This window comes from Podarcis pityusensis (assembly GCF_964106645.2).
Source record: "Podarcis pityusensis genome assembly, chromosome: 2".
NCBI classification, from domain to species: Eukaryota; Metazoa; Chordata; class Lepidosauria; order Squamata; family Lacertidae; genus Podarcis; species Podarcis pityusensis.
The window spans coordinates 54,700,954-54,726,308 of NC_138029.1; the positions used below are offsets into that span (position 1 = coordinate 54,700,954).

At 39.9% G+C, this 25,355-nt stretch overlaps 1 protein-coding gene across 2 annotated transcripts in view; it reads left to right on the forward strand.

Annotated features, from left to right (window-relative positions):
* The first annotated feature begins 31 nt into the window (after nt 1-31).
* LARS1 (leucyl-tRNA synthetase 1) overlaps nt 32-25,355 on the forward strand; it is a 44,591-nt gene continuing 19,267 nt past the window's right edge. The window contains exons 1-19 of one of the 2 annotated variants that reach the window (XM_080997102.1): nt 32-223; nt 6,973-7,091; nt 9,183-9,270; nt 10,300-10,380; nt 11,540-11,674; nt 11,879-12,040; nt 12,538-12,650; nt 13,395-13,458; nt 13,961-14,028; nt 14,252-14,477; nt 15,010-15,097; nt 16,323-16,399; nt 17,095-17,148; nt 18,783-18,923; nt 20,811-20,888; nt 22,200-22,285; nt 22,367-22,432; nt 22,521-22,603; nt 23,082-23,220. In XM_080997102.1, the coding sequence (XP_080853228.1) occupies nt 221-223; nt 6,973-7,091; nt 9,183-9,270; nt 10,300-10,380; nt 11,540-11,674; nt 11,879-12,040; nt 12,538-12,650; nt 13,395-13,458; nt 13,961-14,028; nt 14,252-14,477; nt 15,010-15,097; nt 16,323-16,399; nt 17,095-17,148; nt 18,783-18,923; nt 20,811-20,888; nt 22,200-22,285; nt 22,367-22,432; nt 22,521-22,603; nt 23,082-23,220 (1,871 nt within the window). In that variant the 5' untranslated portion in view covers nt 32-220. Of the gene's footprint in view, nt 224-3,710; nt 3,856-6,972; nt 7,092-9,182; nt 9,271-10,299; nt 10,381-11,539; nt 11,675-11,878; nt 12,041-12,537; nt 12,651-13,394; nt 13,459-13,960; nt 14,029-14,251; nt 14,478-15,009; nt 15,098-16,322; nt 16,400-17,094; nt 17,149-18,782; nt 18,924-20,810; nt 20,889-22,199; nt 22,286-22,366; nt 22,433-22,520; nt 22,604-23,081; nt 23,221-25,355 lie in introns of those variants that run through there. The other variant, XM_080997101.1, reaches the window with a different exon arrangement.

Here is a 25,355-nt window from a genome sequence, read left to right on the forward strand (position 1 = left end):
GAAGAGGAGGGGGGAAATAACAAGGGTCGGCACCGCTCCCGAGGGCCAGGTGGCTTCGAGCCAGGCCTCGGCACGCCGTATAGACGGCGCTCGGGAACGTGCGCAGTGACTGCGAAGGAAGGGGTTGTCTCTGAGCGCGTGCAGAGTCCAATCCCGCCCCCAACAGACACAGGCATACACACGCACACAACCAGTGGATGGGACTGCAACCAAATAAAGTATGGTATGTCCTCTGCGTTTTCCAAAGCATGGAAGCATAGTTTCCATTTTATTTCTAGCAAGTGGAAGGTCGCTTGCGAATTATTGGTTCCGAGCTCAGTGGAATACGTATTAGGAGTCAACGTACATAGGAATCTTTCTTAGAGACATTTCTTTGTAAACTGCAATTCTAAACACGCGTACTAGAAAGTTCTGAGCTTGCGTGTTCTCCAATGGGGGTGGGGCCCTCATGGAATCTAAGCCCCACCCCCTTGGTATGTAGAGATTTTAGCCAATCTCCCGGTGTTAGCTATAAGGGGTTGCACCCTGGCCCCGCTGTGACTGGAACAGTGTCAGTGATCTAGACTTACGGTTTGGATTGTGCCGTACAGAACTCGTCTTTTCTCAGTAGGAAATTGGTCTGATCTGTGCGTCTCTATTTCTAGAGATGTGCTTGCAAGGTGCGATCCTGCTTTGTTCTGCAATATTACGTTTAGTATCCGTTTCAAGAAAGCTTATACACACTTACCTGGGAGTAAGTCCCAATGGAGATAATAGGACTTCTAAGTCTTGGATCGTGCAGCAGTGCACTCAACAAAACAAGGAACAACCAGTTCCAGTTGAGATTGATGATGTCTAAAACAAAGGATATGGTAACAAAGCGCATTACATGTACTGGATTTTTGGGGGGAGAAATCACTTGACATGCATTAAGTCCACAACTTGAGTGAGGGTTATGTTCTGGGGATTGCACTTAAAACTAAAATTGTGTATAGTGAAAACCCATTGGGTTCAATGGCGGGTGGGATTGCCATAGTTACTTTCCCCAGAACCTTGCTCCCTCTTTAATTTTTCTTTTGCAGTGTGCATAAAACCGAATATGCACAAGTTAAATGCATGTAAGTTGAGGGTTTACTGTACTGTGAAAGGAAAGCAGCAAACATAATAAAGTTGAATCATTCTTCCTGATATGAAAGTTTCTTTGAATTCTAGGACTTATGACACTTATGAGACACTTATGTATATGCACCTATTATAAGGTTGTCTGAAAGCTCTAGACATTGTGAAGCTGGGCACATGACAGTCCTCAGACCATTTCAGGTGGGCCTCAGTTGCAGAGCCTGCCCAGGGCCTCTTCATTTGTCTGCCCTGCTCCATAGCCATTCCATAGCCTTATGGTTAGACCTGTGTCCATATGAGCAACTCCTTGCATGCTGAGTAAAGGTGGCTGGGAGACAGATGAAGGGAAGGAAGTTCTCCTTCCTCTGAAAGAAAAGAGCCACAAGACCTGGTGAAAGAAATTAGAAAGGGAGATAAAAGGCTAATTATCATAATTGTTAATATTAATAAGAAGAAATAAACTCTGAATAATAATTATTAGTAAATTGGGAACATAAAGGAAGGTCATAAGAGTAGAAAGCTGTTATATAGGAGTAAGAAGTTATTAAATAAACTGGTAGCCTGGGAATGGAAGGAAATGAAGTACAGGTGGAGTTTGAAAGGAAAATGGGAGAAGAAATCACAGATTGATAAAAATACGTTTTCTGAGAGTGGTAAGGGGAAAATGTAAAAGAAAAAGCATTCTCCACTTAGAGCCTCTGGATCAGGAAATTCTACCCAAAATGGGGAGGCTGAGTTACAATACATTGAGAGTAAATGTCTTTACTTATCTTGAGAAACACAGCTATGGAATTCCTTGGCACAAGAAAATGCTGTGGCAAAGAATTTAGTAATTTCCAAAGATGGATTAGATATTAATAGAAAGCGAAAGTAATTGCCAACTGTAAACACCTTTGACGGGTTTTGTTTTCTGTAAACTACTTAGAAGTGGTTGTTGTCTTTAACAACCAAGCAGTTATATACGTTTTATGAAATAAATAAAATTATGCCACACTCTGCCTCCATCTGCCACCATTTTGTGGCTGACACTGCCCTTACACTACCATTTTATGACTGGTGGGCCTCTAATTTTCAGCTGGCTCAAGCCTGTGGATAGAAGGTTCAAGACCTGCGCATGAACCTAGTTGGTTTAACTAAACTAAATTGGAACTTGTCATTCCAATTTATTATGTACATGAGCATACCATAATAAAAATTATTTTGCTTTCTGATAGCAGGCCAAGATAAATAGCTATATTAAGAACAATGAGTAAACAGCAGATTTGAAATGGCAGCCATTTTGAAATCACTCAGTGATGTGTGTTAAAACAGTACTGTATATTAGCTTCACCTGGTTAAAGAACAATAGCATAACACCATAGCTATTTGAGGTACTAAAGCTTATGTTCTATAAGTGCTGTATACAGTGGTACCTCGGGTTAAGTACTTAATTCATTCCAGAGGTCCGTTCTTAACCTGAAACTGTTCTTAACCTGAAGCACCACTTTAGCTAATGGGGTCTCCTGCTGCTGCTGCGCTGCTGGAGCACGATTTCTGTTCTCATCCTGAAGCAAAGTTCTTAACCTGAAGCACTATTTCTGGGTTAGCAGAGTCTGTAACCTGAAGCGTATGTAACCTGAGGTACCATTGTATTAGTTTCACACCCTGCTGAAGAACAAAGGTATAGAATGCACAATAAATTTGTTTAATTTTAATTTTAACATTACTGTATTCTATCATGTTTTTAAGTGGACCTTAGGTTTTGTCTATGGATCTGTATAAATGAATACCATGTATAATCTGCAAACTGAACCAGTGTCTTGGGGCTAATATAGTTTCATCATGTTAAAGCTTCTGATCATTCCTTCATACCTTTCTATTTTTGAAACACAGGCTTTGACAAAGGCTTCTCATGGTTTTAGCACATTTATTTTACAGCGTATTTTATTTATTATACATTTCCACCCAGAACACAGTGGGACAATCCCAGGTGAATGGGTAAACGGGAACACTAACCCCAGTTAGTTGGAAGTAGTTGGCATAGTGAATTTGGTGGGATTCGCATCTGAAAACACACACAATAAAGATTGCTTTGGGTGTCTACCATTCTCTGCACCCTGACTGCATGTGACTTTGAAGGTGCAGAACCTGTTTCCCGCTTTTTAAGGTTTTTCTACAACTTTCAGGGACTTTGAATGCTTATGAGAGAACTATGCAGAAAACTGTTCTGTCAAAATACATACATAGTCTCTACTCCTGTTAAAGCTCTTAGGGCAGGACTCCTGCAATACTATCGCATAGCCAAAACGGGCTCTTTTTTAAGCGTGAAGGAGGAATCAAAGGATATTCCCAAGCTGTCAATTCTTCGTAGTCACGTGGACAAAGCGGGAGGGTGGAGGAAACAACAACGAAAAGGGCAGCTTTAGCGCCCTCCCCCTGCGGAATAGGACCAAGAAGATTAAAGGTTCGGACACCCCTCTTTTTAGACATTGGCGCGGCTCTCAGCCCCTGTGCATTAGGGGAATCGTAGTCCGTTCTAGGAAAGCTCGGCTCGTGAAGAACCACCCGGCGAGCGCGATGCCTTTCGGGAGTCGCAGTTCTACAGCCTTGTCAACGTTTCCTTTCGCGGCGTGTGGACTCCAGCTCCCGGCAGCCTTTGCGAAGGAAGCTGATGACATCTGCGCTCCCGTTGCATTGTGGGGGAACCGGCAGCGTGGAGTGGAGGAGGCTCGAGGCGTGAGAGCAGCTGTTGGCTGAAGAAGCTCGGGAGCGATGACGGTGAATACGGCCGTTGATTTTGGGTGGTCGCGGATGAGGGGGGGGTTAGTTTTGGGGGGGTTCCGGCTTGGACCAGAAAATGGACCCCTCTCCTGCAAGCAGAAGGGAATGGAGGAAGGCCGACCAGCCACCGACCCCCCTCCCTTCCTATGGGCTTCCTATTGCTGTGACAGCTCCGTCAGTTATAAGGGGGCTTGTCTAGCATTTCCATGTCAAATCGCTAAACGTGTTTCACGCCAAGCAAGCAAGTTGCATATGCTTATTTTAAGATACATAATAGAAAATAGCTTATTTGTCGGGGTTGTGATTGAGTCTAGTATTCCCGTTATGCGGTGGGCTCCATTAGATTGACTCAAATTCAAGAAGCAGTAGATATTAATCTGCGAAGTTTCCCTTCAAGTGTCTTTTACCTCTTACCCTGAGGTATCCCATTATTTATTGTTTAGAATAGTTGGACATACTGCATTATAGAAGGTCTCACGATTTTAAAAGAATCCTAAAGTCATTGTTAAAAATCTTCAGCAGTAGTGCCGTGGAGAAGGGTTGAGATTATATGCTGGAAACTCCTTTTCCTTCCTGAACGGTATCCTGTCAGCATAGTTTCATGGCTGAACGTTGCACATTTAATAGTAAAGTAGATGAGAGAACCATGGCAAATACAGCTTGCTATTTAGAAATTATAAAAGCTGTATTTATTGAAGTTATATATTTTATGCAACTGTTAAAGATTTAAAATCCCATCCTGGTTCATCTCCTTCATCATCTCTGAGCTCTGCTTTTTATGGGGAAAGTGACAGTTGTGTAAGCCGTTTAACAAAAGATGGCATGCTTGTTAGGGTCTTCAGACAAAATTTGTTGCCACAGCTTTGTCTAAAGGTTGTGTTGATGGACAATTTGTATTAAGTCTTACGTACAGTATTTTATAGATACCTTATGGTGTCTTGCCTTATTTTACTGGCCCCTTATTAGCAACATTAGAGTTTCTTTCCTGAGAAAGGCCAGTGGTCTTGAGCCTTTTGGGGTGGGCCAGCCCCTCTACATTATTGATGTGGCTGATCTGCTGAAAGTGAACATCATAAATTCATTTTTGAGGTATAATACATTGCATCAAAAGTTGTGAGTCTGTGTCAAGGAGCTTTCATTTTAAATGTAAGATGCCTGTTTTCAAACTAGATTAATGACCATGGAAATAGGTGAGTTGGGTCTTTTTGTATTGCTATATTAGCTGCATCTGCATTGGCTTCTAGTATGTTTGTGGCCCCGACTTAAAGTGCTAGTTATTGCTTTTAAAGTTCCATATGCTTTAGGATCTGCAAAACTGCCTTCTCCGGCCTGAATCTGCCCACATATTATGGTCAATGTAGAGATCATATTTTATTTTCAGGATAATAATAATTTATTTTTTATCTGCCACCCATCAGACTGGGTTACCCCAGCCACTCTGGGTGGTTTCCAACAAATTAAAACACAGTAAGAAATCAAGCATTAGTGAGGATGCAAGGCGGGTGGTGGTGATGGCAGTGACAATAACTTCTGAATGCTTTCTACCTCTGGTTCATCTATATAATGTGCTAATTGCTTCAAATGTAATAAATCTGATGTGTTTGTGGTAACACTAGTCCGACTGCTCTTTGCCTCATTAACCAATAATATGACAGGCTGGGCTCAAATTTTTCATGCTCCTCTAGTCAGGAAGAATTGTCCGATTGTGCTTGTGCTTGCATAGCACCTCAGTCTCCAATTTAAAGCCACCAAGACTATCCAGCTGATGAAATGTAGTTAGAGTATGACAGATTAAAATTAATTTCGTTTCAGTGCTGTCAGTTAATATGCTGCAAAATAGTTTTGTGCAGATGAGCATTTTGTAATTAGATGTTACCTGTGTGTGTATTTCTTTCTCCTAGAGCTTCAAGCAAAAGTATCTGCATTGTAAAAGTCACTTGCTTTCACACTTTCTGTGCCTGGGCATTACTTTAATTCTTAAATTGTATCTTTTTCCAAGAGAAAACCTTTTCAGTTATACTTTTTTTTATTTAAAAGCAACTCCAAACCATATTTGAGACAGTGATGTAATTACTGGCTAATTACCCAGACTAAGAAAGCTCTAAAATTTTGTCACACTTTTGACAGACACCTTGTTTAGTCATCCTTGTAACTGAGTCCCTAACTGTCCCCATTTATTTCCTCCTGCAGACATGAGTGCATTGTTTAAGGGGATAGGTAGGGTTAAAGTTCTAAACTAGGCACAATGTTTTGATAAGGGCAACGCCTACCTTACTTCTCTGAAATGGGATAGCTCAGTACCTCAATGTGGTCCAGTGCCTTTTCTGTCCAGAGTGTGCAGAAATGCATCAGACTCTGAAGATCACATAATAAACTCTGAAGAGAGCCTCATATTGCACACTGCCGATAATAATAATAAATTTTAAAATGTGTTTATTTATTATTTTCCTTTTGCATATGTCTCAAGGTGATGTACATAATAATGCCAGACATTTTGCTTATTAAAGATGTCAAGATGAAGGTTTTTAATGCGTGGCAGCAACTAATAAATGAGTTTTCTGGCAAACTGACCTTGACATCTTGCAGAATTGATAATTCCAAAAAACATACACTAGGATCTAAGCTCATATGGAAGCATGGATAGAAATTTAAAGTATTTTCCTGTAAATGCTCATAACTACTTTTTAATGCAGTAACCTTGAACAATGTCTAGAAAACATCATACTTGATGAATGTTGTGGAGGGTGTGTGATAGATTCTGTACATAGTGGATTGTAATACAGTGGTGCCCCGCAAGACGAATGCCTCGCAAGACGAAAAACTCGCTAGACGAAAGGGTTTTCCGTTTTTGCGTTGCTTCGCTAGACGAATTTCCCTATGGGCTTGCTTTGCAAGACGAAAACGTCTTGCGCTTTTTTTTAAAAGCCGCTTGAAGAGGCGCAGTTGCGACGGACCGTGCTTCGCAAGACGAAAAACATCGCAAGACGAAAAGACTCGCGGAACGAATTCTTTTCGTCTTGCGAGGCACCACTGTATTCCAGTGAGATTCTGTGTAGGCGTTTATTGACTTTTAAACTAATCACTTGCTCTAATAGATTTGTCTTCTTCCTTAAGGAACGGAAGGGGACAGCTAAAGTGGACTTCTTGAAGGCAATTGAAAAGGAAATCCAAAAGAAGTGGCATGATGAGGGAGCATTTGAAGTTAATGCAGCAGATGCTGCAAACCACAAAAGGTGGGGATACTCTTTCCAGAATTATGACAAAAACTAGAGAGGGGAATGTGCAGAATATTGTAGGTTTGGTTCACTGTGGCTTTTGAGGAGCCTGAATTGGGATTGGTGTCTTGAGTCTCAGTTGTACCTGTTTGGTTGACTTTGCATGCCATTGTGAGTTCACATTTGGATAGCTATGGCAATTAGCACCATTAAAATACCTGAACAGCCACTGAGGAGATTCCAACCAGTTTTTTTATGTCAGTTTTTTTCTCTAGCATGGAAACTTGATCTATTTGTACATTTGTATCAACAGTTGCATTGTGTTCTTAAAGAGCTATGCAGTCTATAAAAGAATTTTATCGTAACACTATAGACTTGGTATAGTTCTAGAATATTAGTAAATGTTGTCCACAATTTTGATACTACTTTAGGAAGTGTTTAACCTGTATTTTGTAGAAATTGTGTATCTCCAGCATCAACACGATTCAGAAGTCTCAGTGAGGGAAAAACTGGGGAAGATGCCATTCATGCAAACAGCAATTTTGTGAATGATCTATCTATCTATCATCACAACCACCACCATCCCGATTGGGACCATTCTGTTGTGTGGGGGAGTTGGGGGTGGGGGTAGGAAACCATTTCATTTAGTTTGCATTCAGTGAACTGAATAAATATGCATGGGATTGTAGCCTGAATGATGTAAGATTAAATTTTAGCTGTGAATGGAAGAAGGTGTAAGGAGATCATTTTGCATTTATGAAAGAAACTAAAACTTGATGCTCAGCTGGTAGCTTTTCCTTTTAAATCGCTTTCTGAGTTGTATGCAGTGGTGGAAAGTGCATATAAAGCGGTGCATCCAATCTTCTTCAGCACCTCCTGTCCATTGCAGTGACTGGCACCCCGAGACGCTGCTCCTGTGGATTGGAATACCCTTTAGAACAGTATATGATATAGCACAGAGAACAGCAGTGGGAAGCGGGGTGTTTGCAAAAATTACACAGCCTCTGTGCTTTTTGCTGGTGCAAAGTCACTACTGAATGCAACCCTCTTTATAACATTCCATGTCAGTTTTAATTTGGACAGTAACCAAAGGTGATCATGAATAAATTAGGTTCCAGTTAACTGCACACAAAAAGAATTCTAATTATCCCACAAGTGGGGAAAGCTGTGGATGACCCTGTAGGCGGAGCTAGTGAAGAACAGGAGCAGAAGACGGAAACTGGTTTAATGGGGTTCACCTCAACCCCAACAGTTATTTGGAGAGGACTTTTATGATTGTTGATGTGCATGTGCGAACATTATAACGATAAAATGCTCAAAACATTTTTACTTTGGAAGGCTAAAGTTTTGTTGTGATTTATGCTACTTTTCTGGTTTTTAATGCTGCAATGAAATTTTTAGTGCTCTATTTTATTTTTTAAACATGTCACATGGAAAAAATGGTTTGAAAAGCAGGACATAAATATTTTTTAAAATTTTGTTAATTGATTATGTACCCAGAAGGAGTTAGGGTTTTTTTCTATGCAACTTAAAAGATTTTAGGTGATTATCAGAAGAACATATTTAAAGAAAGTGCCAGTAGTGGCTTGTGATAGGTGTAGCAACTAGATATTACCTTCAAAGAACATTTCTATCACATCAGAGGGAAGACTTTTTCAAATATGATTCCTGCTATTCTACACATCTTTGTCATCTTCCTCTGGAGTTTTTATTTGCTTGGATGGACATTTAATCACTCATTTCAAGAAAACTCATATTTAATTGATGACAGTGCAATCCTATGCATTCTTACTCAGAAGTTCTGCTGAGTGCAATATGATTTATTCCCTGGTGAGTGTGTTTAGAAGTGTAGTTTAAAACTGAATCTTTAGTTGGACGGCAGACCCAATTTATGACATTTTTAGTGTTCATACTGGAGTCAGTGCATTTGCCACAAGTGAAATGCCCTTTAGCAGGTACTGATGTGGTTGTATGCAACATCTTTCTTAAACATTTCTATATCACACATCCCTGAATAAGGGAATATAGAATTGTAGTATTTGTAATTTTTTAGTTTAGTTTCTGCAGATCATTTGATGCACATTTTTTTGTTTTGCAATCTCCATTCAGCAATGGCAAGTACTTTGCCACCTTTCCGTATCCATACATGAATGGCCGGCTTCATCTAGGACACACGTTTTCTGTATCCAAATGTGAGGTAAGAAATTTTCCTTGTTAGCAACAAGCCTCACCAGGGAAAATAAGTGTTCTTGTTCAGTCCTTGAGCCATTTAAATGTAGGCCAACTTTTTCTAGCCTGGTGACCTCCAGATGCTGTTGGAGCACACCTGCCATTCTCCCTGCCTATTGGCCAATTGGCTAAGTCTGAGGGTTAAAAGAGTGCAAAACATCTGGAGGGCACCAGGTTGGGGAAGGCTGCTGTAGACTGGCCTAGAAAGCTCACTCTTGCATATTATCTGTGTCTCAGAGCAAGAAGTGCTCTGAGACACATATATAGAGGGGCGTCCTCAGTGATTTATATCACTGTTGACACTCTTCAGAGATCCGCTTACACAACACAGTTTTCAAATATTTGCAAGATGTTTTTATTTGTGCTTATCCTGACTGGGGGGTAAATGGAGGTTTTAGCAGTTGTTAAAGTTTTATTTCTCGTAACCTGGTCAGATAACGTGTTTTATATTAACTTAAAAATATGTATTGTTCCCAGTGCGGAGATTTTGAGATGGAGCAAACAAAAAATTTAAATCACTGTAGAATTTTTCTTTGCTCTAGGGAGTAGAAGCTCTCTAAAATCTCCATTGTGAAGACATCAGGCTGTATCCAACAAAGTCATTGAGCTCAGGCAATGATTTGCACTGGGGCAGATTGCAGGGGGTGGAGCAGGGAAGAGAGGGAGAGGAAATTCCATAGCATGAGCAGAAGTCGTTCTATGAACTCAGTAACTTAGCTGGGAATTAATAACTTTGCTTTTTCTGTTCCTTTCAAATTGTGTGTTGTAGCAGTTGTAGTACCACAAATAGCAGAAGGAAAGTGTGTGTCTTAAAAGCATTTCCAATGTTTACAACTAAATGCAAGCACTTCTTAATACTTCTAAACCATCTATTTGTGTTTGATCCCACCCATTTTTCCAGTCCTGCATGCTCTCCCCCTCCCTTTATTTTTCTTGAAACTCGGAAGCTTACTTGAGATATGCTAAATTATTGCCATTGTGATCCTGTTTCCCACAGTTTGCAGTTGGGTACCAGAAACTAAAAGGTAAAAGCTGCCTGTTCCCTTTTGGACTACATTGTACAGGCATGCCCATTAAGGTAAAATTTGGGTTTTGTTTTCTTCTTCCTTTTTGGCTCTTATGCTGTATGACTTTTTCTAAAATTAAAATATTTTTTATAAACCATTCCATTTTTGTAGCAGGGGTACACAGATTCTGAGTTTAGAAACAAAGTGGTGTCTGTGTGACATGCTTTAAATTTGGACATCAGTAGGTATAAAACATGCACATAGGCGTGTTATGGTAAAAGATGTGAAAATTCTGGTTTAGCATAGCTGTTTGAATGAGTTCTTTCTCATAGTAATCAGTACTCATGTGAGTGGCATAGCAGTTGCTTCCATATATGGGTTTAAAATTTTCTCAGGACCCACAGATCTCTTAGGTGTGCTGAAGGGTTTGGGCATCCCTAGTGGGATTTTTAATTCTCTCCCCGCCCCTTTGAACATGTCACATTCTGTTTCCCCTCTGCTTCAAAAACAGTTTGCTAGGAATAACAAGCAGATGTTCGACCACTCATTCCAAGTCTCTGTACATGAAAGTAGTTACATGGTCCTTTGGATCCCTGACCATAATGTCCTAGTATCTCCCGTGTTTCCGGTATCATGAAGAAAATGTAGTAGAGCAACAGCTTGTTTATTTCTATGGCTTCTAGTAAGTTAGCTCTAATTGCTGATGCAGAGCATTTCTTTTCATCATTTCATTTTGAAGCTAAAATGAAGAGACCCGTTCTTTAAAATTTTTGCACACCGTAAGTGAGCCAGCCAGCCAGCCAGCCATTTGAGGGAATGGCATGGCAGATCACTTACTACGCTGTCAACTTCAATTGAAGATGTGATGCCAGGTTTGGAATTGCAGAGGAAAAAACACCAGGAAGCATCCAGAAAATGAACCGTCAAAACGAGAGACCAAGTGCCAGGATGCTGATGAATATTTATTGTTAAATGAATATTTATTGGTAGCCTGGCATGTTTCAGCCAAAAGTCTGCCTTTAGGGGCTTTATATACTTGCACAGCTATCTGGAATCTGCACAAGCAAATAAGCATATTGGACCACCAATAAATATTCATCAGCAATCCTGACACCTGGCTTTTCTTTTTGGCAGCAAGTTTGGAATTGCCAAAATATTTTATCCCAAGCCTTGCACTGTTGAATCATTGATCCATCTATACTAACTGAGTCACTCTGGATTTTCCCATAGGCATGTGCAGATAAGTTGAAAAGAGAAATGGAGCTGTATGGCTGTCCACCAGAATTCCCCGATGAAGAGGAGGAGGAAGAGGAAGTGCCAAAGGGGGAAGAAGTGGTCATCAAAGACAAAGCTAAAGGCAAAAAGGTATAATTTAAAATATAAATGCTTTATGGTGCTGTTGTAAGATTGTTTGCATCTCGGGGTACCGATGTAGACTTGCATATATCGCCCATAAATGTGCAAAAAATTAATGGGCATGTTCATCCTACGCTTATGAATACAATAAAACTGACATAGTTCGTCTGCTTTACTTTGTCTATTTACTTTGCTTTCTTATTTTCTTTGAAGAGTAAGGCTGCTGCCAAAACTGGCTCTTCAAAGTATCAATGGGGGATCATGAAATCTTTAGGTCTCTCTGATGAAGAAATAGTGAAATTTTCAGAGGCTGAACATTGGATTGATTATTTCCCACCCCAGGCTATTCAAGATTTAAAGAGCATGGGACTGAAGGTACTTGTTTATTCTAAAAGTATAACTTTTAAAAAGTCTTTCTCTTAGGTTAATTTATTTCCTCTGAGTGACCCTGTGATGTTATGCTGTAGATCTTTTAGAAATAAAATGTTGAGTCACAAAGTTTGACATCAGCTGTAACAGTGTTTCATAAACATCTGCCTACTTATAGCAAATGTTTTGGTTGTTCTTATTTAGAGGGGAAATAGCTTTGAAAGACTGAGTTACATCAGCAGTTATTGTTGCAGGAATTCTGAAGTTGGAAACGTTTACTTTTTCCGTTTTGAACAACTAATGTCCATGGCATATGACTTTTTGTTTTTGAAAGTCCCCTAGCTTTTATATTCATCTTGCCATGCCACGGGAATGGAGGCGATGCGGTTCTAAAGTCCTCTTGGAATTAGTTTCACAATTTGTGAGAACTCTTGATGGTGACACAGAGTTTCCATATAAACTTTTGGAACATCATGCAACTCCTCATTTTTATGAACTTCTAGGTAGACTGGAGACGTTCCTTTGTCACCACTGATGTCAACCCCTATTACGATTCTTTTGTACGATGGCAATTTCTAACTCTGAGGGAAAGAAATAAAGTTAAATTTGGGAAACGGTAAGATAGTCCTTTAATATATTCGTTCTATAAAACTTGAAGAATTGATTGACGTATCCTCTTGCTTAGCAATGTGTACCATTTCATAAACGTGGCCTGGGGAATTCTTTGATTATAGGCTTTCTGAGCTCACCAGTCCAATAGCCAATAGCTTCTTTGGTGTGAGTGCTTGTGGATAATTCTGTCAAATGTTGGAGAGTACATGTGCACCTTTAAACTTTGACTGAATTATCCCATTTATGAAATGAGAATTATTGACATGATCAGTAGTTTCCTTTTCAAATGAAGTAAAATAAATGATCAAATTAATAAAAGCAATTGTCAAAATTGCAAATTATTATCCTGCATTTTGTAAATGAGTAATCATTAATTATATTGGTACAGGTGCTGTTGTTTTGCACCACGAGAACCAGAGTGGTCATGTGATATACACCTGCTTCTATACTGACTAGATAGATGGCATTCTATTTCAGTATAGTAATAAAGAGAGCCTATGTTAGCCAAGTATTTTGACTTAGATTGAGGATCTTCTGTGGGAAGTGAAAGCCAAATAGAAAACAAGAAACAGTGCCCTCTTCAGTCCTGTCTAGATAGTAGCTTTCTCCTTGAAATTATTCAGCTACGAGGAAACCATTGAGAGCGTCTGAATTTCATTTTAAGCTGGCATTGTGACCTAAACACAAAGGATTTCCTGTTCAATCTCTCTTGCACTTATCTAAATAATGTATTTAATTTGTCTTTTAGATACACCATTTATTCTCCAAAAGATGGACAACCATGCATGGATCATGACAGGCAAACCGGGGAGGTAACAAAGGATGTTTGATTCATTTGACTGCTAATGATATACTGCATTTGGACTGAAGAAAATAAAGCATTTACAGTCTATTTGAATCCTCACTTAATTACTTTAAATATCTAAATGAGAACCTAAAGGGGTTTAGGTAAATTCTGCACAGAAGTCTTGTAGAAATAATTTGATATGGAAGCAGGAATAAGTTTTTTATTGAGAGCGAAAAAGGACAAAAATAAGAAATTCCATTGGCCAATCTATTTAGATCTTGACCAGTGCATTTGTTTAACTGGAAGCTTGCATTTTTATGCTAGATTTTTCCACACAATCCCCACTTATTTATTTTAGCTTTCTGAAAGTTTTATCTTAGAAAGGATACATCATGGGTTATCTTAACTGCTGTCAATTAATAGGGATAGTGGCTGACATGCAGTCCATTCTAGTTTGCCTCTGGGCATCTGATCAGACTGAATAGTGGAAGTGGCATGCTCATTATTGTTCATGTATTGTCTCTTAGGGTGTTGGACCTCAAGAATACACACTAATCAAAATGAAGGTGGTCGAACCTTATCCTGTAAAGCTAAGGTAATTATCTGCATCTTGGCTAATAAGTCTTTTTTGCATTGTGAGGTTAATTTGATTAAGGATCTCATAGATTACATTCATTATATAGAAACTGTCAGAAATAAAGGGGTAGAATTTCTAATACATAGTTTTAACTCCTCACACGTTTTCCCTTGGGGGACTTCCTTGGGAATCGTCATATTCTCAAATACTTTTCTAGACAACTTCTCCTTTCTTTTCACAGTGGCCTTAAAGGAAAGAATATCTTTCTAGTAGCTGCAACTCTGAGACCGGAGACCATGTTTGGGCAGACTAATTGCTGGGTTCGCCCTGATATGAAGTATATTGGCTTTGAGACCCTGAATGGGGATATTTTTATTTGCACACAGAGAGCTGCCAGGAATATGTCCTACCAGGGCTTTACAAAAACTAATGGTGTAGTTCCTGTCGTGAAGGAGCTGATGGGAGAGGTGAGCAATGGTGTCATCTATTGTTAATGTGATTCATGAGGCAGAGGATGTGCCCTTATACGGGCAGGCAAACTTTGAGAAATGTTTAACTTGGAACTTGCAAATTCCACTAGTGCAGAAATGGCTAAGCAAGCCCTCCAGATGTTGTTGGAATCTCCACATAATCTTGAAAATAAAAGTGGAGTCATCTTCAGAACCAGCATTTATGTGGTTAAAATGATACCGTGCTAAAGGGCAAATTCTCATACAAAAGCATAGCACTGCAAAAATGTATGTTTTGTATGCATACATATATAACAGAAATCTGCTACTTAATGCCTTACTCAGCTGTTGTGGTCTGGTTTCCGTGCCTTCCCTAGCATTTCTCTGCTGCATTTGACCTTTTCTGTAAGCACAAAAAGTAAAATATTGTGGCTTGGTTTCAGAGAAACTGTGTGTAAATGAAGGCACTAGGATGTTTCATTTGTAAGTGATCCTATGGCCATAATGTGGGAGTCACCTCATCTTTAAAAATATTTCTTTTTTTGAGTAGGAGATGCTTGGAGCTGCCCTCTCTGCCCCTCTAACATCCTATAAAGTTATCTACACTCTCCCTATGTTGACTATAAAAGAAGATAAAGGTAAGGTTGCTGTACCTTCTTCTGCATCAGTTGCATATTGTGTGCAGATATAATTATTTTCTCATGGTGTAAGCCCATTCTATCCCATTTCTGCATTAATTCTTTTTTTAAAAAAATCAGTATGAAAATTCATATTTAAACACATGTTTAATAACAAGATACACATTTAAATATGTATTTCACACACATTTCTAAATGTATTCTATCCTGAAATATGAAATTTTCAAATTCCTTGTAATGTTTTTCAAAGCTGTGAACTATAGCACAAAAACTGGAGAGGTGTGAAATTGAAGGGTTTGGGAGGTGCAAATTAGGTCAGGTTGCTGAAAAATGCAGACCAAATGAAATTCTCCATCTGCACTAAACCAACATTTAGCGTGATGCGTACCAGACTGGCAGGTTTCTGGTTCACATGCCTCTCCCTTCCCGTCCTTCTACACTTCTGGAAAAAGGAGTTCAGAAGTTTTTGCTTTCAGTTTTGCTTAACTGTGGTTTAGTGTTTTGTGCAAACATGCACTGTGTTGTTGACATTAAATGCAGTTTATTTTCAAGTCAGATTGTTTCAAACAAACTATAGTTAATGTTAACCATGCTTGTTCCTGGCAGAATGTGAGAAACCTGTGGTAGGTTAATTGTGCTCTTCAACTCACCCAGGCAAGAACCATGCAACAATAATTTTGTAAATTCCTCCACTCCTCCTCCCTCTCCCATTCGTTTACTTCCATGACAGAGCCCATTAGAGAAAAGATAGTATCTTGCAGAGAAAATTACTTATTAAAAAAAACAGTAAAGAGAAAGAAGTAACTTTAAAGGCTACAGGTAAACAAGGGAGACATAACTAACAAAAGGAAGAATGAGTGGAGGAAGCGATGAAATTCATATCACGTGGTTCCTGCCTTGGTGAGCGGAAGAGACAATTAACCTGCTGTAGGCTGGCCCACTTATTCTGCCAGAAAACACCAAGTAAACTTAAAGCAAGAGCTGTAGTTGCTTTTAAAAAGCTAACTCAGCCGTATGACTTAAATATGGGAATAATCCCACCCTTGCTGCTCTAGTCAAAGGATGTGGCTAATTTTTAATTAGCATTAACTGGATTTACACATTTGTTTTTGCGAGGTACATGCACATAGAAACCTTTTGGAATATTTGCAATTAACTTTGCATTTTTATTCTGAATTTTGCCATAAAAATGCAAATGGGATAATATGTGTTTCCTGCTTCTAAGGCACTGGAGTTGTCACAAGTGTCCCGTCCGATTCCCCAGATGACATTGCAGCCCTGAGAGACTTAAAGAAAAAACAGGTGAACCGCTTAAGCCTGGGAAAACCTCAATTTGCTGGCAACTGATGGCCACAGTTTCTACAGGCGATAGCACAAGCTATTTCTTGCAGACACAATAGATGTATTTGGGTATGACAGCCTTCTGCAACCTGGTGCCCTCCAAGTGTTGTTGGAGTACAACTGCCATAATCTCTGATTATGCTATCTGGAGTCAATGGGAGTTGGAATCCAACAATAACTGGAAAGAGAAGGCTGGTGTAGGGTATCAGAAGGCAATGAAAATGGGCAAAATCGGGCTCTTCATAAAACCTGTACAATGCATCAATTAAGATTTCTTTAATGAAAAGATGAATCAGTTAATTTCTCATACATCTGCATGACAGTAAAAATAATTATTTGGAGGCACAAAAGCATATGCTCCTTTATAATGCATGCTTGTTTTGGGGCAGACATTATACTAAAATAGGTGTTTTTTCCTCTGTGTGTGAGAGAGGAAATGCCTGTTTTTAAAGTGATGCTTGGCAGCTGCAATTTTTTAAATTGCTTGTATTAAAAGTAATGTGCTTTCTAGTTAAACAAGGCACGTTTTTAGTAGATCAGAAGTTCAATTCATTAATCAAATTATTGAGTTGATTAAATTTTGCAGTAAGGGCCAAGACCTGTTTGTCAGGTTTTTGTAGATTTGATTTTCATATTTGTTTTCAATTTCTTCATAGGCACTTCGAGCAAAGTATGGCATTAAAGATGAAATGGTCCTGCCATTTGAACCAGTAAGTGCAGCAGAGAAGGATAGTGCTGGGTGTTGGAATGGACAAAGCTGTCAATTTGTATTCTCTCTGTTTATTTTTCTAGTTCAGTTTATTATTATTATTAAAAATTTTATATCTCCCTTTATTCGAGGATCACAGGGAGGTTTACAATATAAAAACACAAAATATACCATAGCAACAAAGAAAAACAAGAAACTCTCAACGCATAATTTAAAAGGCCATAGATAATTTAATTAACCAAAGGCCTGGGAGAAGAGGAATGTTTTTCCTGGAGCCTAAAGATATGAGTTTTACACATTTCCACATCAGTGTGCATTATTTTAAAAGAGAAGCATTTTAGTGTGCATTTCTCCTAACGTACAAATTCTGTACACATTCTAATTTTGCAATTTTGCCTGATATGCACAGTATTATAGGCTATTCCCCCTAATATAATTTAAATTAGTATATTCATTTTAATGTACACTTTCCTCTAGTATACACATTCCGTATTTGGTCAGAGAACTTGAACTTGATTCCAAAATGTGGAAGAATACAAATTTATTTCAGTTTGTGGGGGTTTTTTTAGGGGGGAGTGCAAATCTGGCAGGTTTTTAATGCAAAACAAGCCAAAAACTGACCTCACCCCTAGTTGGGTGTACATGTTGGTCACCTGTGTTATCTGAGGGATTTATGTGTTTGTGTTGGTCTGCTTTTTCTGTTACGTATGTCATAGCTCTAGCCCTGCTAAAGTACTGCAAAGCCAGGGGTGCTGTGAGACTCCTTGAGAATCCCATAGACTTGCCTTCTAGTCTATCGAGAGGCCTGAGTCAGCCCTGTTAATTCTTGAAGGAAAAATGCACAGCTGTGTGACTCCATCTGAAAGTCAGATCCGGCTGTCTGATCTTTGGCTTCGCTTTGATTATGTATTTTGTTGTTACTTGCATGTTGCAGGCACAGGCCAGGCAGCTGTGCTTTTGATGCAAAATTGAGAACTGGGTGCCTATTGGATAACTTTTGAAGCCAATGCATGTAAAATTAATTGCCTCAATAAGTCCAGTGAACCTTTGATCACTGAGGAGTAACAGGTTTAAGAAGCAAAACCCAACTTTGGTATAGCAAACAAACCCGAAATTCAGCATATAATATTCTGCCCATCTGTCATATAGGTGTGAGAACCTTGCATATACAGTGGTGCCTCGCAAGACGAAAAGAATTCGTTCCGCGAGTCTTTTCGTCTTGCGATGTTTTTCGTCTTGCGAAGCACGGTCCGTCGCAACTGTGCCTCTTCAAGAGGCTTTAAAAAAAAGCGCAAGACGTTTTCATCTTGCAAAGCAAGCCCATAGGGAAATTCGTCTAGCGAAGCAACGCAAAACCGAAAAACCCTTTCGTCTAGCGAGTTTTTCGTCTTGCGAAGCACCACTGTAGATGCAATTAAACAGGCTTCACTTTATTTTCTCTCTCCCCACTCCCCGCATAGTTTACATTCCCTGCCCTTCAGACAGTAAACAATGCACATACTGTTGAAAAACCATAAAATGAAGATCCCTTTTCTTTGGAGGCTTTTGGAGTCATGGTTGAATCCCCTGCAAAACTCTTTGATTTACTTGCATGATTGAAAACAACTATTTTACAATGCTATGTGCTATTCCCAGGTGCCCATCATTGAGATCCCTGGCTATGGCAACCTTTCTGCTCCGTTGATCTGTGACGAGCTGAAAATCCAGAGTCAAAATGACAGAGAGAAACTTGCAGAAGCCAAGGAAATATTATACCTGAAAGGATTTTATGAGGGAGTAAGTAAAAAATTAAGATTTTCACAAGAGGGTGTGTGTGTTAGAGAAGTGAATTTTGTTTCTTTTTTTGTGGAGATGTTTGTATGCCACCACTTCTGCTTTTTTAAATATAAGGGTGAAAAGGAATTCATCCCAACTCTGATTGCTTGGTGACTCAATGGATTTGAACACACCATTTTCTTTATTTACTACAGCCTTTCCCAACTTGTTTTGGACTCGCCTCAGCTAGGCAATGGTCAGGGCGCTGGGAGTTGTAGTCCAAAGCATCCGGAAGGGCACCAGGTTGGGAAAGCTAATTCACTTTATGGTTTGTTTCACTGAATGCAAGACTTGTCCTGTTCTCTTTTGGTCTCTCTGTGTTCCTTTGGATACATAACTAATCTGTAACTGGTACAGTCATACCTTGGATCCCGAACGCCTTGCGAGTCTAACGTTTTGACTCCGGAACGCCACAAACCTAGAAGTGAGTGTTCTGCTTTGCGAACATTCTTTGGAACCTGAACGTCCAGCATGACTTCCGCAGCTTCCAATTGGCTGCAGGAGCTTCCTGCAGTTAATCGGAAGCCACGCCTTGGTTTCCGAATGTTTTGGAACTCGAAAGGACTTCCGGAATGGATTCCATTCGACTTCTGAGGTACCACTGTATTTGGTATGTATGGACTGGCTAGGCTTCATTCATTTTAGGTGATTTTCAGACTTTGACCTGTTTGGATTTAGGGATACTTCTCAAAAATTGCCTTCTGTTGAATCTAAGGGAAGGCTGGATCCAGAAAACTTAGTGAAAGGGGGAAAAAATCCTAGTGATTTGCAAACACAAGCACTAGCAAAAGATTCATGAAGTACTATATAGATAGGTTTTATGGCAGTTCTCATGCTTACAAAAGTGTAAGTGCAACTAAAGCATTTCTTTTAACTTTTCTCGCTCGGTGCCTTAGAGTTATATACGACAAACACTTGTATGTGAGTGAAAGATTATTTTCACATGAGGCGTGGCAGCTATATTTCAGGTAGTCAGCCTTTTTAACCAGAGATGCCAACTCTGTAACCAAACCTCTTATGCCTGCAAGGCATGTGCTCTCCCACTGAAGCTCCTTTTTAAACTCCTATTACTTTTCCATAACAAAGTATGTCCAACACCTTTTGTCTTCGTATTAAAAGAGGCTTGATATTCAAGACTACTAGAGATTGATTTACCCAGGGGGTTTTCAAGTGTCGTAAACAGATGTGTCTTCTTGAAGTGTAATGGCTTGCTTTCATCAGACATGTAAATTAGACATCCCTTTATACATTTGAGTCTGTTCTTAGAGTAGCTTTGTCCATTCACATTTAAGGCTATAAAACCAAACTCTGATTTACTCATGGGACAATTTATCAAGTGTGTGGGTTTTTTAAAAAAAATTGCACACGGGTATTCTAAAAATAAAAAAAACCCTGAAATTCCTTATTACAGGCAGCTTAATTGAAATTCTGTGGTCCTCTACTGCCTGTCCACACCTTGTCCCCTTCTTCTGTTGTTTCCCTGTGTCTGTTCTAGATTGCAGGCCTCTTGGGGTAAGGACCGGTCATATCTGTTCTTTGTGAAGTGTTATGCACATATCAGAGGTGCTTTATGAATGAATGAATGAATAAAATTTTGCTGCCATTTTGCGCATATATATATATATATATATCTCCTTTGATGTACTCTGTTTTGAAGAGTTATTTCGCTTTTGAGGTCAGGAGATAAAATTTCTAGGATTAAAACCACTGATTCATTTACAATTATTGGATTTATGTGGGTTTCTTGCAGGCATCCTCTAGGAGGAAAAGAGACGGAGACCAGCTTCCTCACATATAAACTGGACTTCTAAAGCAGTTTGTAATCTCTGCAATGACTTCCCTTTTCAGATAATGCTCGTGGAGGGATTCAAAGGCCAGAAGGTGCAGGATGTCAAGAAGCTTATTCAGAGGAAGATGGTAGACAATGTGTGTAGTGGTTTGTATTGTATTTTAAGATTATACAGTGGCTTCCACAACACAGTTATTGCTTGCTTGTCTCTACAGAGCACAGCTTGATTTTTTGAAACACAATCGTAGCCACGTGAAACTAAGCAGCACTAAGTCAAGTGCTTTGGTTTTGTTGCAAAACAGAAATTATTATGCTTCACCTGTCAAATAGAAATAGCTGCTTTATTTAGATGGGTGCTTTGAATCCTGCAGAGCTTGCTGTATTCTTTAGTGAACTAATCCTCATCTGTTTGCTAAAGGCAAGATTTGTGGCTTTGAAAGTAACTGTTTAGGCATATTGGAGAAGAGCGGACTGTGGTGTGGTGACATTTCTGTCCCTATAAAGTTTTGAAAAGGAAAGACCATGGGAGCAGGGAACTGATGGGGTGGAGGTCTTCCTTCCTGCAGTCCACTGGCCTATGTCAGCACAGAACTCCCCATTTCTACCCACCAAAAGTGCAGATGGGTAGAAAGCCCCCAAACAGGGCATTGGGCTGGCTTGGGATCCTTAGGCCTCTCAGCTACCCCCCACAGTTTCAGGCCTGATCTAGGCCCGATATCTGTGCCAGAGACATGCTGGCATAACCTGGAACAAGCTTTTGCCTACCCCCCTGCCTTCTGTCCCAGCTAGTGTGAGCAAAGGGGCTGGGGATGCTCTGTGGGTTCCACTGCTCTATCATGCCCCATTGTTGCTTCACTTGGGCTTTAGATTGCTCTGCAGTTTTGAATTCTTCCTATCTTACCATGCAGTGGTTAAATCTGGTGTATTTGCACAGTTCTTTCACAAGAGGGCAGCTGAAGTACTGAGAATCATGACTTTTGTTCCATTGGCTTGATGCTGTCCATCTTTTTGAGATTTTCTTGATTGTGGAATTATTTTTATTGCATCAGTAAAGCGTTTGCTCTGGATGGTCCAGGTTGTAGAAAATAAAGCTCCATAATATAGTCATGTAATGACAATGAGTCCCATTGTATAGACAAAGGAACAGTCAAGCATGAGTTGAAAGCCATGCACATGGGACAATTGAGTTGCCACAGTTAGGTAGTTGCTTCCTCGAACTGCCTTGACTATTGCTGAGCATATTCCCACTCTTGTGCCACAGAAATTAAATAAACTCTGTCCCTGTCTGCTCTTCCAACAGAACTGGTGAGCATAGGTTTGGATTATTAAATTGCTATTATTAGTCAAATGGAATTCAGGATAGTTGCATGGCTAAAGCTACTTCCCTATTTCATAAATATTCCCTTTTTTTGTCCCAGCATTGTAATCCCATCCTTTTCTTTATTTAGCATGAAGCAATGGTTTATATGGAGCCAGAGAAACAAGTCATATCTAGATCTGCAGATGAGTGTGTGGTGGCTCTTTGTGACCAATGGTGAGTTGGAAGGAAAGATGGAGCCAAGTTAGTTGCATCCCTCACCGCCCTTCATTCTAAGTCCTTTTGTCTCATTTTTAGGTACTTGGACTATGGTGAAGAAAACTGGAAGCGACAAACTTTTGAATGTTTGAAAAACCTTGAGACGTAAGTTGTGGGGGATAGGGACAAGGTAGATGTGGGCTGACATAAGCCCAGGAAGAGACAGCAAGGGTTAATTATCTTGCTTTTTCAGGTTTGGTGATGAGACACGAAGAAATTTTGAAGCCACTCTGGATTGGTTGCAAGAACATGCCTGTTCAAGGACATACGGATTAGGTAGGATAAAACTTTTCCTATTGTTTAATTGGGAACTCTTGGCTATAGGAGCAATTTAATATTCTAAATATTTTTTAAAGCATATCTGCAATGGCTGATTCCCATAGAGACAACATACTCAGAAAAATTAACATCTGTCATGAGCTGAAATCAAGGCACACCTCACTTTTCCATGTAGAAGCATATTCTAGAGATTCATATAACTCCAATGAGGAGCATTGATTCAGAAGTAGCTTGGGATAGGACCCCCAAGTGTCACTCCCTGAAAAACTCATGCGTGCTCCTTTCAGGTGTACCTCAGTTTCTAAGACGTTGAGTGAGTCACAGTTTACCGTACTAATGGCTGCCAACAGAGACAAGCTGATAAATATTGAGTTGTTTTAATCTGAAATGTAAAAAGGCTCTTAAGCATTTTTTTGTTGACAACTAAGGAATGTGCTGACTACAACACAAATAATTTATTTTGCTATATTTTTAGGCACACGTTTGCCTTGGGATGAGCAATGGTTGATCGAATCTCTCTCCGATTCCACTATCTACATGGCTTTCTATACGGTTGCTCATCTCCTCCAACAGGGTAATCTCCGGGGACAAGGACAGTCTCCATTAGGGATCAGGTGAGAAGAAAAGTTTCCCTGGGTATAGTGTTTTACATAATAATAATAATAATTTATTATTTATACCCGTTCGAAAGCACATCAAAGTGCAAGTAGATAAATAGGTACCGCTCCGGCGGGAAGGTAAACGGCGTTTCCGTGTGCTGCTCTGGTTCCCCAGAAGCGGCTTAGTCATGCTGGCCACATGACTCGGAAGCTGTACGCCGGCTCCCTCGGCCAATAAAGCGAAATGAGCGCCACAACCCCAGAGTCTGTCACGACTGGACCTAATGGTCAGGGGTCCCTTTACCTTTTTATCTGGCTGGGTTTCCCCAGCCACTCTGGGCGGCTTCCAACAGAACACTAAAAATCCCTGCCATTATTATAGTGTCTTCATGTTGATTCACACTGTGTACCAGGTGAGGAGTCTGGAACGAATTTGATTCTTTGCAGGACAACTGTAAACTGCCACATAGTTAGAAAAAATGGATATCAGAAATCACCCTGATTTTTAATGTTAGTTCTGTTTCCCCAGGAAATGAAAAAAGTGTTTGAAAAGAGAACCAGATGGCTAATCTTCACCTTCCTGGCAATCTGTCTGCAATCATAAATAGTTGAGGTTAACTATCCCGTTAACTGCTTATGTAGTCCACCACTATGCATTCAGTACGGTAGATATATCTTCAGATATAAAGGCTATTATAGAACCTCTAGCAAAGGCATGGGGAACCTGTGGTCCTTCATATGTTGCTGGACCACAACTCCCATAGTCCTTGACTATTGGTTATGTTGGATGGGGATGATGAGATTTGGGAGTTCATCAACATCTGAAAGGCCACAGGTTCCCCATCCTTGTTCTATGATCAAAACTCTTTCTTCAAGCAATTTTCTCAATACCAAATTGTCTAATTTGACCTTCCAGCATTATTGCTTCTCTTAAACTTAAGGTTAGTCTTCTGTGGCATACAAGATGAAGGATTATAGTTTTGTATTCAGTATAGAATGTTAATTAGCTCCTGTCTTCTTGCTTCAAAATGTCTCTTTCTAATGAGGTTACTGCTGTGGTCGATTATGCAGTGGTTACTGCTGTGGTCAATTGCACTTTTAAATTGGGGAGTTAACTAGATGAAGGTGGAGCATATCTTCTCTGGGTGAAGCCACAGATGAATGCTTTAGAAATGGAAATCCTAGCGATATTCCAGCACCCTCATTCCTTTTTTAAACCTGAAGGTAACTGAAGACAGGAGGATTGGTTCAAATGAGGGCTATTTTTCATAGGAATAATCTTTTTAAGGTAGCGTAGTGTCTGGTGAGTCTTTCCTCTGAACTCTTAATTGGACTGCATAGCAGTTGTCTGGCTCGCTTTTTCTCTCATTAGAAAAAGCAGAGTGAAATGAACAGAATTTTAGCTTCACAGGAGCACTTCCCTTTGCTCCCATTGCTCTAGTCAAAGTTTGTGGCTATCTAAGAAGTCATTACGCAAACCCTTCCATTGCATTTGTTGTCTTAATTCAAATTTGCTGATTAAATTTCTAAAGGGAAATAGAAAATTGAGTTAAGGTTAATCCAAGCAACTTCTTTAATAACATTTTCAAAGAATGTACGTATGGCTCAAGTCAAGACATAGGGTGGAATTCAGTGTGGCTCTATTGAATTTAGCATCTGCGAAAGCGTGTGAGCTTGCCAGACAGAATGATTCCCCCTAACCCCCATGTGCACTATTCTGGGGGTTCTCTTGAACTGCCCCAAGCCAATTTGGGGTGGCACATAGGGGGAGGAGACAGGGCAAAGCCCCTTGAACAGGCAGAGGCTCTTGTGAAACTTGCCCATATGAGTCACCACTCAATCTGTATGTGACTCTTAATTCTGGACACAAGGAAATTTACAGTTGTATATTTTCCCCATATACATTATACAGTGGTGCCTCGCAAGACGAAAAGAATCTGTTCCGCGAGTCTCTTCGTCTTGTGGGTTTCTTCGTCTTGCGAAGCAAGCCCATTAGCGGTTTAGCGCTACAGTATTAGCGGCTTAGCGGGCTTAGCGGATCAGCTGATAAGCGGCTTAGCGATCAGCTGTTAAGCGGCTTAACGATCAGCTGATAAGCGGCTTAACGATCAGCTGATAAGCGGCTTAACGATCAGCTGATAAGCGGCTTA